The sequence below is a fragment of the Sinohyriopsis cumingii genome, chromosome 12, assembly GCF_028554795.1.
Source record: "Sinohyriopsis cumingii isolate HCF-2022 chromosome 12, ASM2855479v2, whole genome shotgun sequence".
Classification (NCBI taxonomy): Eukaryota; Metazoa; Mollusca; class Bivalvia; order Unionida; family Unionidae; genus Sinohyriopsis; species Sinohyriopsis cumingii.
Window position 1 is genome coordinate 33,290,433 of NC_142972.1, and position 13,750 is coordinate 33,304,182.

The 13,750-nt window shown below is 34.3% G+C and overlaps 1 protein-coding gene across 4 annotated transcripts in view; it reads left to right on the forward strand.

Moving 5' to 3' along the window:
• The window catches only part of LOC149786220 (receptor-type tyrosine-protein phosphatase H-like), a 127,270-nt gene that overhangs the window by 5,277 nt on the left and 108,243 nt on the right, over positions 1-13,750 (forward strand). For 2 of the 4 annotated variants that reach the window (XM_089976596.1, XM_089976598.1), the window contains exons 2-5: positions 595-754; positions 3,623-3,739; positions 11,435-11,557; positions 13,585-13,707. In XM_089976596.1, coding sequence (XP_089832722.1) covers positions 595-754; positions 3,623-3,739; positions 11,435-11,557; positions 13,585-13,707 — 523 coding nt within the window. Of the gene's footprint in view, positions 1-594; positions 755-3,622; positions 3,740-5,146; positions 5,239-11,434; positions 11,558-13,584; positions 13,708-13,750 lie in introns of those variants that run through there. The other 2 variants (XM_089976597.1, XM_089976599.1) reach the window with 2 other exon arrangements.

Genomic DNA, 13,750 nt, shown 5'->3' on the forward strand with positions numbered 1-13,750 from the left:
TTGTAGGGACACACCGAAAGTGAGTATTGCAAGTTAAAGGACTAAAAGATGGGACATACTGTGTAAAGTGTTGTTGTAGGGACAACACCAAAAGTGACTGATGTGAACATAATTGAATTTAATAAAACTTGTGTGTCAGAGTCATCATGAAGAAGCTGATGAATCTGACAGTGCTAGTTACAACAATCACTATCATTCATAAAGATGTAAAGATCTACAATGTCATTACCTCATCTAAAACATTTGGATGAAATTTGAAGATTGATAATTACTTATATTGGCAGTGCAATGCATGGCACTTGGAGGCATATGAGTTGAGCAAGCTTATCACTATATAAGGATTTCTTATCACAACACAATGATTGATATAATTTGTATCATACATGCGAGTCATTTTCTCAAAGACTTATCCAAAATTCTCAACTTGATAGTAATATTACAAATATGACAATAGTACATGCCACCAGATCTTGTTTATAACTGAGTTAATATTTTTTAAAAAGAGCTTTAACCATTTTTGAATAACTTAGTCTTCCTTTCTTAGACTTTACATTTAAATGAAGATGAAAACATGTAAATTTCCTCTCATTGTAGTTTGTCCTGTTGATGAGCCACAGTTGTTTAGTTATGGCTGCTGTTGGAAGCAACTGTACTGATAGTAACTGCACAGCTTTGGGTGAGATTTGTGACAGGGCATCAAATTCATGTATCTGCAGCATGGGATACACAGCTGTATCAACTATCTGTAAAGCAGGTATATTCTTAAAGAACTAAATAAAGCATGACTTATCTCATAGGGCTGAATGCAGTAGTTTTGCATTATAAGATAGAGCCAGTGTCACATGGTCTTTAGGATTATCACAATTCAACATGGACCCAGCTTGGTGGTATTATAGAAAAGAGGTAAGAATTACAGCTTTACATTGATGCCAGTGATATGACTGGTCCACAGATATTAAATAATACAGCAGAAAAAGTGGAATCTTTGGAACCAGATTCTTTTAAAGTTTATTATCTTGTTGGGAAACTGGATTGTGTGTCTCAGTCTTAGACTCCTCTCATCATTTCTAAAAGAGACTGGTCCAGACATCAAACAGATATTATGAAAATTTGTAAACATATAGTATATAAGTGCTGTTTGAGGTTAAAGGTGTTCTGCAGGTGAATGGGCTCATTGGTGACCATCTGGTATTTTTAACCCTCTGTTTATGTGTGTGTGTGAACTAATCAAAACTGCCTATCTAACCAATATGTGATATGGAAGTCTCTTAGAATTAGACTTGCATGGATTCATTCAGAAGTAATAAGGAGCTCTGTCATGAATTCCTATCTCTAAGATGAAAATAAAATAAACTTGAAGCCATGATGTGTTTATTAGGGAGAGCTAAAAATTAGTTCTTTCGACAGTTAACTTGTGAAGATTGAATGAATAATGATATAGTTTGCATCATGAAGTAGTATCTGTATTCTAGTGTCTGTCAAATAACCACATTTCATGCCAAACCTGAACCAGTCCAAAACAGTTACTGTGTATCTAACCAACTAGTTATGTACATGAAAGTCTTTCTGAATTAGACTCTTTTGAATACAGTCCAAAGTAACAAGGAAATTGTATTCATTACCTTCATCTCAGGTGAAAACTAAAATAATTTCCTGTCCTTGATAAGTTAAGTAAAGTATGAATTTCAAGATGAATGGTAAGAATACTTTGAATGAAACTTGGGTAGAAAAGTCAGGGTTTTCAGTTGCTGAGAGTCTTAAAGTGATTATTTTCAGCAGTATAACTTTCCAATTGTTGGATTTCAGCCTGATGAGACACACGTCACTGACAAAACTTTAACTGAATTTCGTTTCCACCATTTAAACATCATATACAAAAGTTATTCCCCTTCAAGATAGGTAATTAAGATCCTAAATGTTTCTACCTACTCAAAATCATTTATTCTATGTAATGTTCTGGCTGACTATAACAGAAAAGTTGACCTGCCAAGCAAAATAGTTTCATCTTATCCCTGGCCGCAGCATACTTGTCTGTGACTCCCCCAAATTACACATCTTAAAATCATATTAAATTGAATTGTGTCTTTATTCAGATCTAAAAATATTTAATATAAAGCAAATTCTTCCTTCAAATCCTTGTATCAACCATTGTCCAACAACTCTATAAACATTTTCCTTACCCACTGGATAAGCAATGTTGATGTTCGTTGGCATCAGGAGCATGTCGACTTTATACATAATCTCTTTACACTTTTTATATTGTTCCTGTGTGCCACTTAATATGTCTAACCAGTATTGTAATAAGGTTTCTGCTGAAATAATTTTTTTGTCAGTCTTTCCTTCTTATCTCACCTTTGCCAAAGGATGGAAAGTTTTAATCAAAGACTCAGAAGCTCCCAAGGACCCATTTTGAATCCCATTGTGCTAAAACACCTGTAAAAATATCCCACATATAAACCAGACTCTTCAGATTACAACAGCAAGGTAATCAATTAATAGATTGCTGTGTATATGTGTTAACCTTAATCTGATTAACAAACCAATTGCACCATTAGACTGGTCACAATGATGGCTGGAACAGTTCTGGTTCCCAGGAGACTGATTCTGACTGATTTCTGTAATGCATGGATAGAATGTGTAAAATTGTGTGTGTGTGTGTGTGATTTAGATTTTAACATAGCTTTAACAATTTTCCAGTCCTATTGCTACAATGTCTACAGTGTGGCAGGTTATAGTGCTGTCTAGTACAGGGGCATATTGCCACAGACATGTAGGATCATGTCCCACCCTGGAGTCTTGACATCATTCTGACCAGAGCTAACAACAACCTCTTAATACTGAGCACCAAACAAGGTAGCTGCTATCCCATTTTTATAAGTCTTTGGTATAACTTGGCAGGGGTTCAAACCCACAACATCCACATCAGAGGTGGATGCTTTAACCACTTGGGCCATTGGAGTGGTCCAAATGCATGAAAAGACTTTTTAATTCTTTTTACAGTTTAAAGAAAATCAGTTAGTTTTCCAAAGTGGAAGATTTCAGCAGATAAAATGGAATGTATGGTAGACAGACAAATAAACTGCATTTTTTTATATTACGCCTGGCAGAGTCATATATATTCAAAGCAACATGAGCGCTAGATATAGACAGCCAAGGCAGCAACTGTTCTACTTTCACAGATTACATGCTTCACTTTCTGCATAAAGTTTACAGATTTCAAAAGAGGTATTATAAAATAGAGAATTTTCAAAAGGGTTAAATATTACAAATTTACTGGTCTCTAAAGAACTTGAAAATAAAATTCTGCATTTCATCAGCATGTTCAATGTTTTTTTTCAGGCAAATTTAAAATATTTTTGACATGTCCAGTGGGCACTTCATTTAGAATACCAGCCCAATCTGAAATTAGAGGGGTTTTGGGTGTCAGGCTATCAGGTTCTTTTAGCACTGGTCTTAAAAGTTTACAAATGTATGTATGATACGTATATCTTCGCTTGTTTTTCAGAAAAAGTTTTGAAAGTTACATGTATATTTTTTTTGAGCCAACATGTTATGACTAAATCTTATATCTCTTTTTCTGTGATATGACTTCTATCTTAATATCTTAATTTATTTGTTACAGGTCTGAATTCAGTATGTACTGTGGATATTGACTGTAATGACACCTATGCAGCATGCAGTATTGGAATCTGTCAGTGTAAAGCAGGATACACAAACGTGACTGGAGCTTGTAAAGCTAGTAAGAATTCTTTCTACCCTGGATGAAGTAGAAATTGCTCAGACAGGCCATTAGACTGGTCACAATCAGCAGTATAACTTTCTGATTGTTTTATTTCAGCTTGATCAGACACACACTGACAAAACTTTAACTGAGTTTGATTTCCAGCATTCTACTAAACATCGTTTACAAAAATTATGCCCCTTTACGTTGGGCAAGATCCTAAATATTTCTACTTAGCTACTCAGAATCATCTATTCTATGTTGTAATGTTCTGGCTGACTATAACAGAAAAGTTGACCTGCCAAGCAAATTACTTCCATCTTATCCCTGGCTGCAGTATATTTTTATATGACTCTCCCAAATTACACATCTTCGGAATGCACCTACCGGTAAATGTAATAGCTCAAGTAAAACAAAGATATCTCAAAGTTCAGTATCAAATATCTTTAGTATGAATTTGAATTCAGTTCATAGTGTGGATACTGTAACTGTTGCCAAACAAAATGATCCTGGTACTCACATTCACACCCATGGTATTAATATACTGGCCAGGCCGGGGACTTTAGAAATATCATGGGCCTTGACTCAGATTTTATGTATCCAAAAAAGGCCACTTTTTACGGTTACTTGTCATACAACATTGCAATTGCTGCACTTAAAATACGAAAAGATATATTAAATAAAATCATATTAAATTGAACTCTGTATTTATTCAGTTCTCAGAATATTTCAAGTAAAGCAATGTCATCCCTCAAGTCCTCAGTATCATCCAATTGCTCTATAAACATCCTCCTTACCCACTGGATAAGCATAGATGATGTTTATTTGCATCAGAAATGTGTCTACTGCATACACTTTTCTTTACACTTTTTATGTTTTTTCTTTGTGCTGTTAACATGTTTTACCAATGTTATATTAAATATTTCTGCTGAAATAAATTTGTGGTCAGTGTTTCCTTTTTATCTCACCTTTGCCAAAGGTTGGAAATTTTTAATCAAACACTCTTCTCCATCAAGGAGCCACTTTGAATTCCTTTGTTGCTATAACACCTGTAAAACATGTCCCACATTTAAACCAGACTCTTCAGATTACACAATTAGGTAATCTGCTAACAGCTTAATGCGTACATGTGTTAACCGTAATCTGATTGGTCAGGTTACAATGATTGCTGGAACAGTTCTGTTTCCCATTAGACTAATTCTGACTGCTTTCAGTAATGCATGGATAGAATGTGTAAACGTTTGTTTATGATTTCAATTTTTAACATAGCTTTAACAATTTTCCAGTTATATCATTATGATGTCTGCACTGTGGCATTTTATAGTGATTTCTAGCAGTGTGGCATCTAGCTGCATATATATAGCATCATGTCACATTATCTTGATACCAGACCGACCAGTCCTAACACTGTAATATCAGTATTGACTGTCTTGACACCTATGCAGCATGCAGTGCTGGAAATCATACCTGTCAGTGTAAAACAGGATACACAAATGTGAATGGAAGTTGTAAAGCTGGTAAGAATTCTTTATAACCTAAGTGACGTAGAAATTGCTCAGACAGGCCAGGTTGTTTCATTATGTTATCAGCTGGGGCATGCTGGACTGGACAATTGTGTTCAAAATTTCTCCTTTGTTAGTATTTTGGCATGATGAGAAGATTGGGACTCACTTGCCGAGATGTGAGTCTGGTCATTTTGTTTTTTTAAATGTTAGAATACATTTGTCAACAGCTGGTGTGTTACTGTATGTGCAAGTTATAAAATATGAAATATTCAACATAATCTATGTTCAAAACCTGCTGCATTGTTTTGTTTACGTTACATTAAATGGTAAGGTCAGTAATTGGAAACATTTCTCACTCCTCACTACTTCTGCTGTAAAGTTATCTGTTTCTGCCAATACCTCATTCAAGACTTTCTTTACAATTTCTTAATTTTCCAGGGCATCAAAACTGTTAAAAATAAAAATATGATGATTATAACACACCTTGTAATCATGCAGCTAATGTTGTAATGTTTAGTAGCAGAATGAGACACATTCCTAAACCAAGATTTAATGCACATGAAGCACTTCCAAAACATTTGCAGGTCTAATCCTCAATTTGAACATATTGGTCTGAACCAGATTCATTCTTTGAACTTAAACAAAGTCTGATTTAAAATCTGAATCTATAATTGTTGTTGTTGTTGGGTTTAATGCCGTTTTTCAGCACACGATTAAGGCACACATGACGGCCAGTAATAATGGTGGAGGAAGAACCCCGGAAAACCCCAGAAAGAACCACCGACCCTCGAGAAGTTACTGACAAGCTTTCTCACATACCCATATTGGTTGAATCTTAGACTCAATTTGCCACTGCAGACAGAGGTGAGATGGCAGAGATCCGTAACGAAGTGCGCTTTAGACCACTCGGCCACTCAGGGGCCCCCTAGAATTATAAAAATAGAACATACAAAATGTTCTGCATTTTCCTACCTACCTTGCAGGGTAGGAGTTCATGCATTGTAACTTGATTATGGGTTAGAGAAAATTGTAAGTTATTCTATGAGCAAAGACATATCACTTAAAAATATGTGTATCGCTAAATGATTCACAAGCGCTTAGAGACTTTGTAATATTTTCTATGTATGAACATTGATCACAGATCAGTTTAAAGCTTATGTTCAAGTAAATGGCTTTCAGTATTCCATATGGTCTGGAAAAAAACATGATGGTCAGACTAATATCAGAAAGAAAACAAATCTTTTCATCCATGCCAAAGGCAAAGCTCTGCTCTTGGCTGGCCAAAATTTTGTATTTGCCTGGAACAATAGTCTAACAAATAAATTACTGGCCTGGGTTATTTCATTTAACTTGCAAACATCAAATTTCCGAGTATTTCAACTAAAACATCTTTATTATTGAACCAAACTTTATGAGCAGCTGTGAAATTCATACTGTAATTCTTCTCATTGGTGGCAATATAGTAATGGGCAATCTTTGAAGGGCATTGAGGATGATTATGAAAGTTTGTTGTATGCCATCAGGTCCAAAAACGCAGAGTGTAAAATAATCATCTCAGGTCTACTGCCAAGAAGGGATGCACTTATGACTCAACTAAATGACACCCTAAGAATGTTGTGTGAATATTTCCAAATACTCTTTGTTCCGCAATACTGGACCTTCTTCAAAGACAATCGAGTGAACCAACAATTATAGCAGCGAGACCAAATCCACTTGTCCAACAGAGGTACTGCCATGCTCCTTAGGAATATAGACCAGTACATAAGACTTATACAAGGGGTTAGGCATGATTCAGACAACTGCTTGTATTGTGGAGAGCATGGTCATGTAACACAGCGGTGTCTGCATGGAAAACAGATTCGTTGCCATCTTTGTAATGAACTATATAGGACATAAGCAAAAGTTGTGCACATACCAAAAGGTAGAAGGCTATGATATACAGGCCTATGCAACACATATCCAGCAACAAAATGCATTAGAATATGTGTATACTTTTCAATGTAATAATTATAATTCTATAAACAGGTTTCAGGTACTATCTGATTTGTATACAAAGTGCAGCTTGTTAACATGTAAACAACTATGTGATACTGTTCAAGTTAGTTTTCCCTCTGAGGCCCCCGAAGTGTCTAATATGTCAATGTCTTCTTGTATGTATGTAAATCAGTCTCATATTGAACATTGTCAAATATCCACTACATGTGGTCATGGTACAACAGATGGATCTTGTATGTTATCTTCTTCATATGATTTTGTAAATAATCAACTAGGCAATGTAAAGAATTCTGTCAAGTCTAAAAACAATACATTGCATACTGCCTTGTCTGAAGATCAATCCTCTGATCAAAATTGTCATGTCTTTGGCCTCCTGAAAAGAGGTCTGCAAGTAATCAACCTAAATATTCAACACATCCTCCCTAAACTGAAGGAGATAAAGTTAATATTACAGCAAACTAGATCAGTCAGTATTATAGGTCTATGTGAAACCTTTCTTTCCGATGATACTGATGATTTGGCTCTCCAAATAGAGGGGTTCAGCTTTGAAAGAAAGATAAGGAATCCATGGGGGGTGGGGCTATTCTTCTCTATGTAGACAGTTAGTTATAACAGATGCGTTGATCTAGAGACTATTGGGGTAGAGAGTATCTGGATCGAAGTAACCCTTGCCCAATCAAATCCAATACTCTTATGTTCAGTTTACAGGCCACTTAGTTCCACAGCTGATTGGATCGATAGATTTGAGGTTCAAATTCAAAAAGCATTACTAAAGGAAGACTTAGAAATTATCATATTAGGTGATTTTAACATTGACTACATGAAAACTCCACCATTAACATAGATAAGTAGCTTTGAAACTTACAACTTTACTCAATTAATTAACACCCCAACTAGAGTAATGGATAAAAGTGCTACTATCATTGATCATGTCTATACTAATAAATCTGAAAACGTAAGTGAAATTAATGTGCCAGTGTATGCACTGAGTGACCACTACCCAGTCTGTATAACTAGACATGTTCTGAAATCATCTAAAAATGGCCAACACATTGAAATACAATACAGGGACTTCAAACAGTTTGATGAGGAAATGTTCTTAAATGATTTAGTTTGCAAACCCTTCCAAACAGTCTGCACTATAGCTGATGTCAACACTGCCTTGGACAAATGGTATCAGATGTTCAATGCAGCCTTAGACAAGTATGCCCCAATTAAAACAAGAAGGGTTAAACACCAAATTACACCCAAGTGGATTACCCCTGACATCAATGAGGCTAGGCACCTAAGAGATAATTTCTACAAGAAAAAAGACATGAAAAGCTATAGAAAGTGGAGAAATAAAATTAAGCACCTGATAGATAAGGCAAAAGAGAACTATTATAAACAGGCTACTGATGAAAATAAGAGTACCATTGTGGAAGCATCTAAAAGAGCTGAACCCATGCAAGAACAGTTGTCTTCCCGCTAGACTTAAGCAAAATGAAGATATAGCAACATCTGTACAAGATATTGTGGAAATGTTCAACAATTTCTTCATAAGCATCTCCAGTAGGAGTATTCAGAACCAGACTAACATCCCAATTGAACTTGATGCTCTTCTATTATTTATAAGAGCTAAAATTCCTGATGATAATTATTTTTCAGTAGCTAATGTTAGTGAAGCTGATGTATTTGATATGCTAATTAAGGTTAATATTAATAAATCCTCTGGATGGATGGTATTGGTCCACGAATTCTTAAAATTGCTGCACCAGTAATAACAAAGTCACTAACGCATATCATAAATTTAAGTATAATGAGTGGTACTTTTCCAGAAACATTGAAATGTGCAAAGGTTACACCTATCTTTAAGAAAGGAGAAAAGGAGGATCCAGGAAATTACAGACCAATATCAATTCTACCTGTATTGTCAAAACTATTTGAAAAGCATGTAGCCATTCAGGTCTATAAATTTTTCGAAACATACTCTCTATTTCATAAAGCTCAATCAGGATTTAGAAAGTACCACTCGTGCCAAACAGAACTTACCAAATTAATTGATCTTTGGCTGAAGGAAATGGATAATGGACATATGACTGGGATTGTTTTCCTTCACTTCAAGAAAGCCTTTGATCTTGTTGATCATGAAATTCTGCTGCAAAAGTTGAACTGTTACAGGTTTGACAATCCTTCTTTAAACTGGTTTAGATCATACCTAAACCAAAGGTCTCAACAAGTAAGCATTGTCAATATTAGCTCTCAAACTCGCACTATTCATTCAGGAGTCCCTCAAGGCTCAGTTTTGGGCCCTCTCCTCTTCCTTATCTATATCAATGATCTACCATTAAATAATGAATCCACAAATACAGATTTGTTTGCAGATGATACAACCTTGTATACATCTAGTTCGATACTGAAGTTATCTAAGTGAGATTAAACTCAGACCTTATTAGAGTCCAAAACTGGGCACAACAAAATAGGATGGTAATTAATGAAGGTAAAACAAAATGTATGATTTTGGGGACATCACAAAAGCTACACAAGTCAAGGAACCCAAAACTATCTCTTGCAATAAATAATCATCCATTAGAAAATGTCAAACATGAAAGGCTTGTAGGTGTGTCTGTAGATATTAATTTATTATGGAATGACCATATTGATAAGCTTTGTAAAACACTGTCATCCAAAATTGCCCTTCTCAGCAGAATCAAGAAATATTTACCTATGGAAACTTGCAATCTATACTACAAGTCATATATTCTTCCAATAATGGATTATTGTTCTAATGTATGGGGAAACTGCTAAATCTGAGCTTGACAGGATTTATAAACTTCAGAAATGAGCAGCACGTGTAATTTTAGATGCATCTGTTGATCATCCCACAAAAGCATTATTTACAGAACTCAAATGGTTCACAATATATGACAGGATAGATTTTCACAAGGCAGTTCTTTTATATAAATGTCTACATGGAACTGCACCAGAGTATCTTCAGGACTTATTCAGGTCTTTTTCAACACAATACCAGTTGAGATCAATATCACATGGAAACCTTCTAATACCAAAACCAAGAACAGAGCAATTTAAAAAGAGTTTTCAATACTCTGGTACAGTTCTGTGGAACAAGCTTCCACTACATGTAAAATCTGCTGAAAATATTAGAGTATTTAAGAAAAGATATCATGAGCATATGTTTCTAATAGATAATGGAATTTAGTATTTTAATACTAAACATGTTAAAATAAACTGTAATTATTGCTATCTTCATATAATGTTCATTGTTATACTTTCCTTAAGAGGGCCTCTAGGGAGAATAGTCCTTGACTAATGAGTCACCCTCTATAAATAAAGCATTATTATTATTATTATTATTATTAAAATTGGACCAAATAATTTCATAATTTTTATATTTGTAACTTTCTTGATGCACCTTAATTGAGTGTAATGCAGTATTTTGCCACAATTACTGTCAAAGGAAGTAACTAGGATGTAGAGTTGATTGGGGCATGTTTTTCTAGGCCTTTGAAAATCCATCAGTAAACTCTGATATATTTGAATATTCAAATAAATACACATATACATGCAAGTAAGTTGAGTCAAACTGCAAACAACAAAGATCCTAATTGCAAAGGTTGCTTCCTTGCTCTGGATAATTACTGATATTAATTTCCCATACTCAGAGCATAAATATCTTAAGAATTTGAAAACTTTTGGCAATATCTCACTACCTTCATCAGCAATTTAAGTCACTGATGAGGGCAGTTTGATACTGCTGAAAGGTGCGAATTTTTAAAATATTTCTGCTTTGAGTATGGAAAATAACTAATGAACAAAGATCCTGACCTGCCAACTGCAAAATGCAGAGACCCAGATTTGCCATTGCATAATGCAAGTATATGGTAGTTATAGTTCAAGAAAGGTACTTTATGGTCATTAGCTAATATAAAGGGTTTAAATTCAACTTATATTGTGGATGCACACTGTTTCCAGATAAAATTATACTTTTACTGAAACTCACACCGATGGTATTGATATACCTATTATCTTAAAATTGTCACAATTGTGATTAAGTTATATATTATAAGTACTTTGTTCATTTTGTTTTTAAAATAAAAAACAACAAAGTTTTAAATGTTACTTATCTTGGCTGAGAATATATTTTTGGATTAAATTTGATTAATTTTTTTCTGTGATATGACTTCTATCTGATGTCCTAATTTATTTCTTTCAGATCTGAATTCAGTGTGTAATAGGGATATTGACTGTCTTGACACCTATGCAGCATGCAGTGCTGGAAATCATACCTGTCAGTGTAAAACAGGATACACAAATGTGAATGGAAGTTGTAAAGCTGGTAAGAATTCTTTATAACCTAAGTGACGTAGAAATTGCTCAGATAAACCAGGTTGTTTCATTATGTTATCAGCTGGGGCATGCTGGACTGGAAAATTGTGGTTCAAAATTTCTTCTTTTTAAGTATTTTGGCATGATGAGAAGATTGGGAGATGTGAGTCAGGTCAGTTTTTTTTAAATGTTAGAATACATTTGTCAACAGCTGGTGTGTTACTGTATGTGCAAGTTATAAAATATGAAATATTCAACATAATCTATGTTCAAAACCTTCTGCATCCTTTTGTTTACGTTACATTAAATGGTAAGGTCAGAAATTGGAAACATTTCTCACTCCTGACTACTTCTGCTGTAAAGTTATCTGTTTCTGCCAATACCTCATTCAAGACTTTCTTTACAATTTCTTAATTTTCCAGGGCATCAAAACTGTTAAAAATAAAAATATGATGATTATTACACTCCTTGTAATCATGCAGCTAATGTTGTAATTTTCAGTAGCAGAATGAGATACGTTCCTAAACCAAGATTTAATGCACATGAAGCACTTCCAAAAAATTTGCAGGTCTTATCCTCAATTTGAACATATTGGTCTGAACCCAATTCATTCTTTGAACTTAAGCAAAATCTGATTTAAAATCTGAATCTAGAAATAAATAATGCATGAACTCAATAATTTTGTAAAAATAGCACATACAAAATGTTCTGCATTTTCCTACCTACCTTGCAGGGTAGGAGTTCATGCATTGTAACTTGATTCATGGGTCATACATAACATTGTAAGTTATTCCATGAGCAAAGACATATCACTTAAAAATATGTGTACCGCTAAATTTTTCACAAGCGCTTAGAGACTTTGTGATATTTTGTATGTATGAACATTGATTACAGATCAGTTTAAAGCTTATGCTCAAGTAAATGGCTTTCAGAATTCCATATGGTCTGGAAAAAACATGATGGTCAGACTAATATCAGAAAAAAGAAAATAAAACAACAAACTTTTCAACCATGTCAAAGGCAAAGCTCTGCTCTTGGCTGGCCAAAAATTTGTATTTGCCTGGAACAATGGTCTAAGAAATAAATCACTGGCCTGGGTTATTTCATTTAACTTGCAAACATCAAATTTCCGAGTATTTTAACTGAAACATCTTTATTATTGAACCAAGCTTTATGAGCAGCTGTAAAATTGGACCAAATAAATTCATAATTTTTGTATTTGTAACTTTCTTCATGCACCTTAAATGAGTGTAATGCAGTATTTTGCCACAATTACTGTCAAAGGAAGTAACTAGGATGTAGAGTTGATTGGGGCATGTTTTTCTAGGCCTTTGAAAATCCATCAGTAAACTCTGAAATATTTGAATATTCAAATAAATACACATATACATGCAAGTAAGTTGAGTCAAACTGCAAACAACAAAGATCCTAATTGCAAAGGTTGCTTTCTTGCTCTGGATAATTCATGATAGTAATTTTCCATACTCAGAGCATAAATATCTTAAGAATTTGAAAACGTTTGGCAATATCTCACTACCTTCATCAGCAATTTAAGTCACTGATGAGGGCAGTATGATACTGCTGAAAGGTGCGAATTTTTAAAATATTTCTGCTTTGAGTATGGAAAATAACTAATGAACAAAGATCCTGACCTGCCAACTGCAAAATGCAGAGACCCTGATTTGCCATTGCATAATGCAAGTATACGGTAGTTATAATTAAGAAAGGTACTTTAAGTTCAGTAGCTAATATAAAGGGTTTACATTCAACTTATATTGTGGATGCACACTGTTTCCAGATAAAATTATACTTTTACTGAAACTCACACCCATGATATTGATATACATATTATCTTAAAATTGTCACAATTTTGATTAAGTTATATATTTTAAGCACTTTGTCCATTTTGTTTTTTAAAAAAAACAACAAAGTATTAAATGTTACTTATCTTGTCTGAGCATATATTTTTGGATTAAATTAGATTAATCTTTTTCTGTGATACGATTTCTATCTGGTGTCCTAATTAATTTTTTTCAGATCTGAATTCAGCGTGTACTGCGGATATTGACTGTCGTGACACCTATGCAGCATGCAGTGCTAATGCTCATACCTGTCAATGTAAAACAGGATACACAAATGTGAATGGAAGTTGTAAAGCTGGTAAGAGACTTTTTATGCCCAGGCTGAGCTTGAAAGTTGGTAG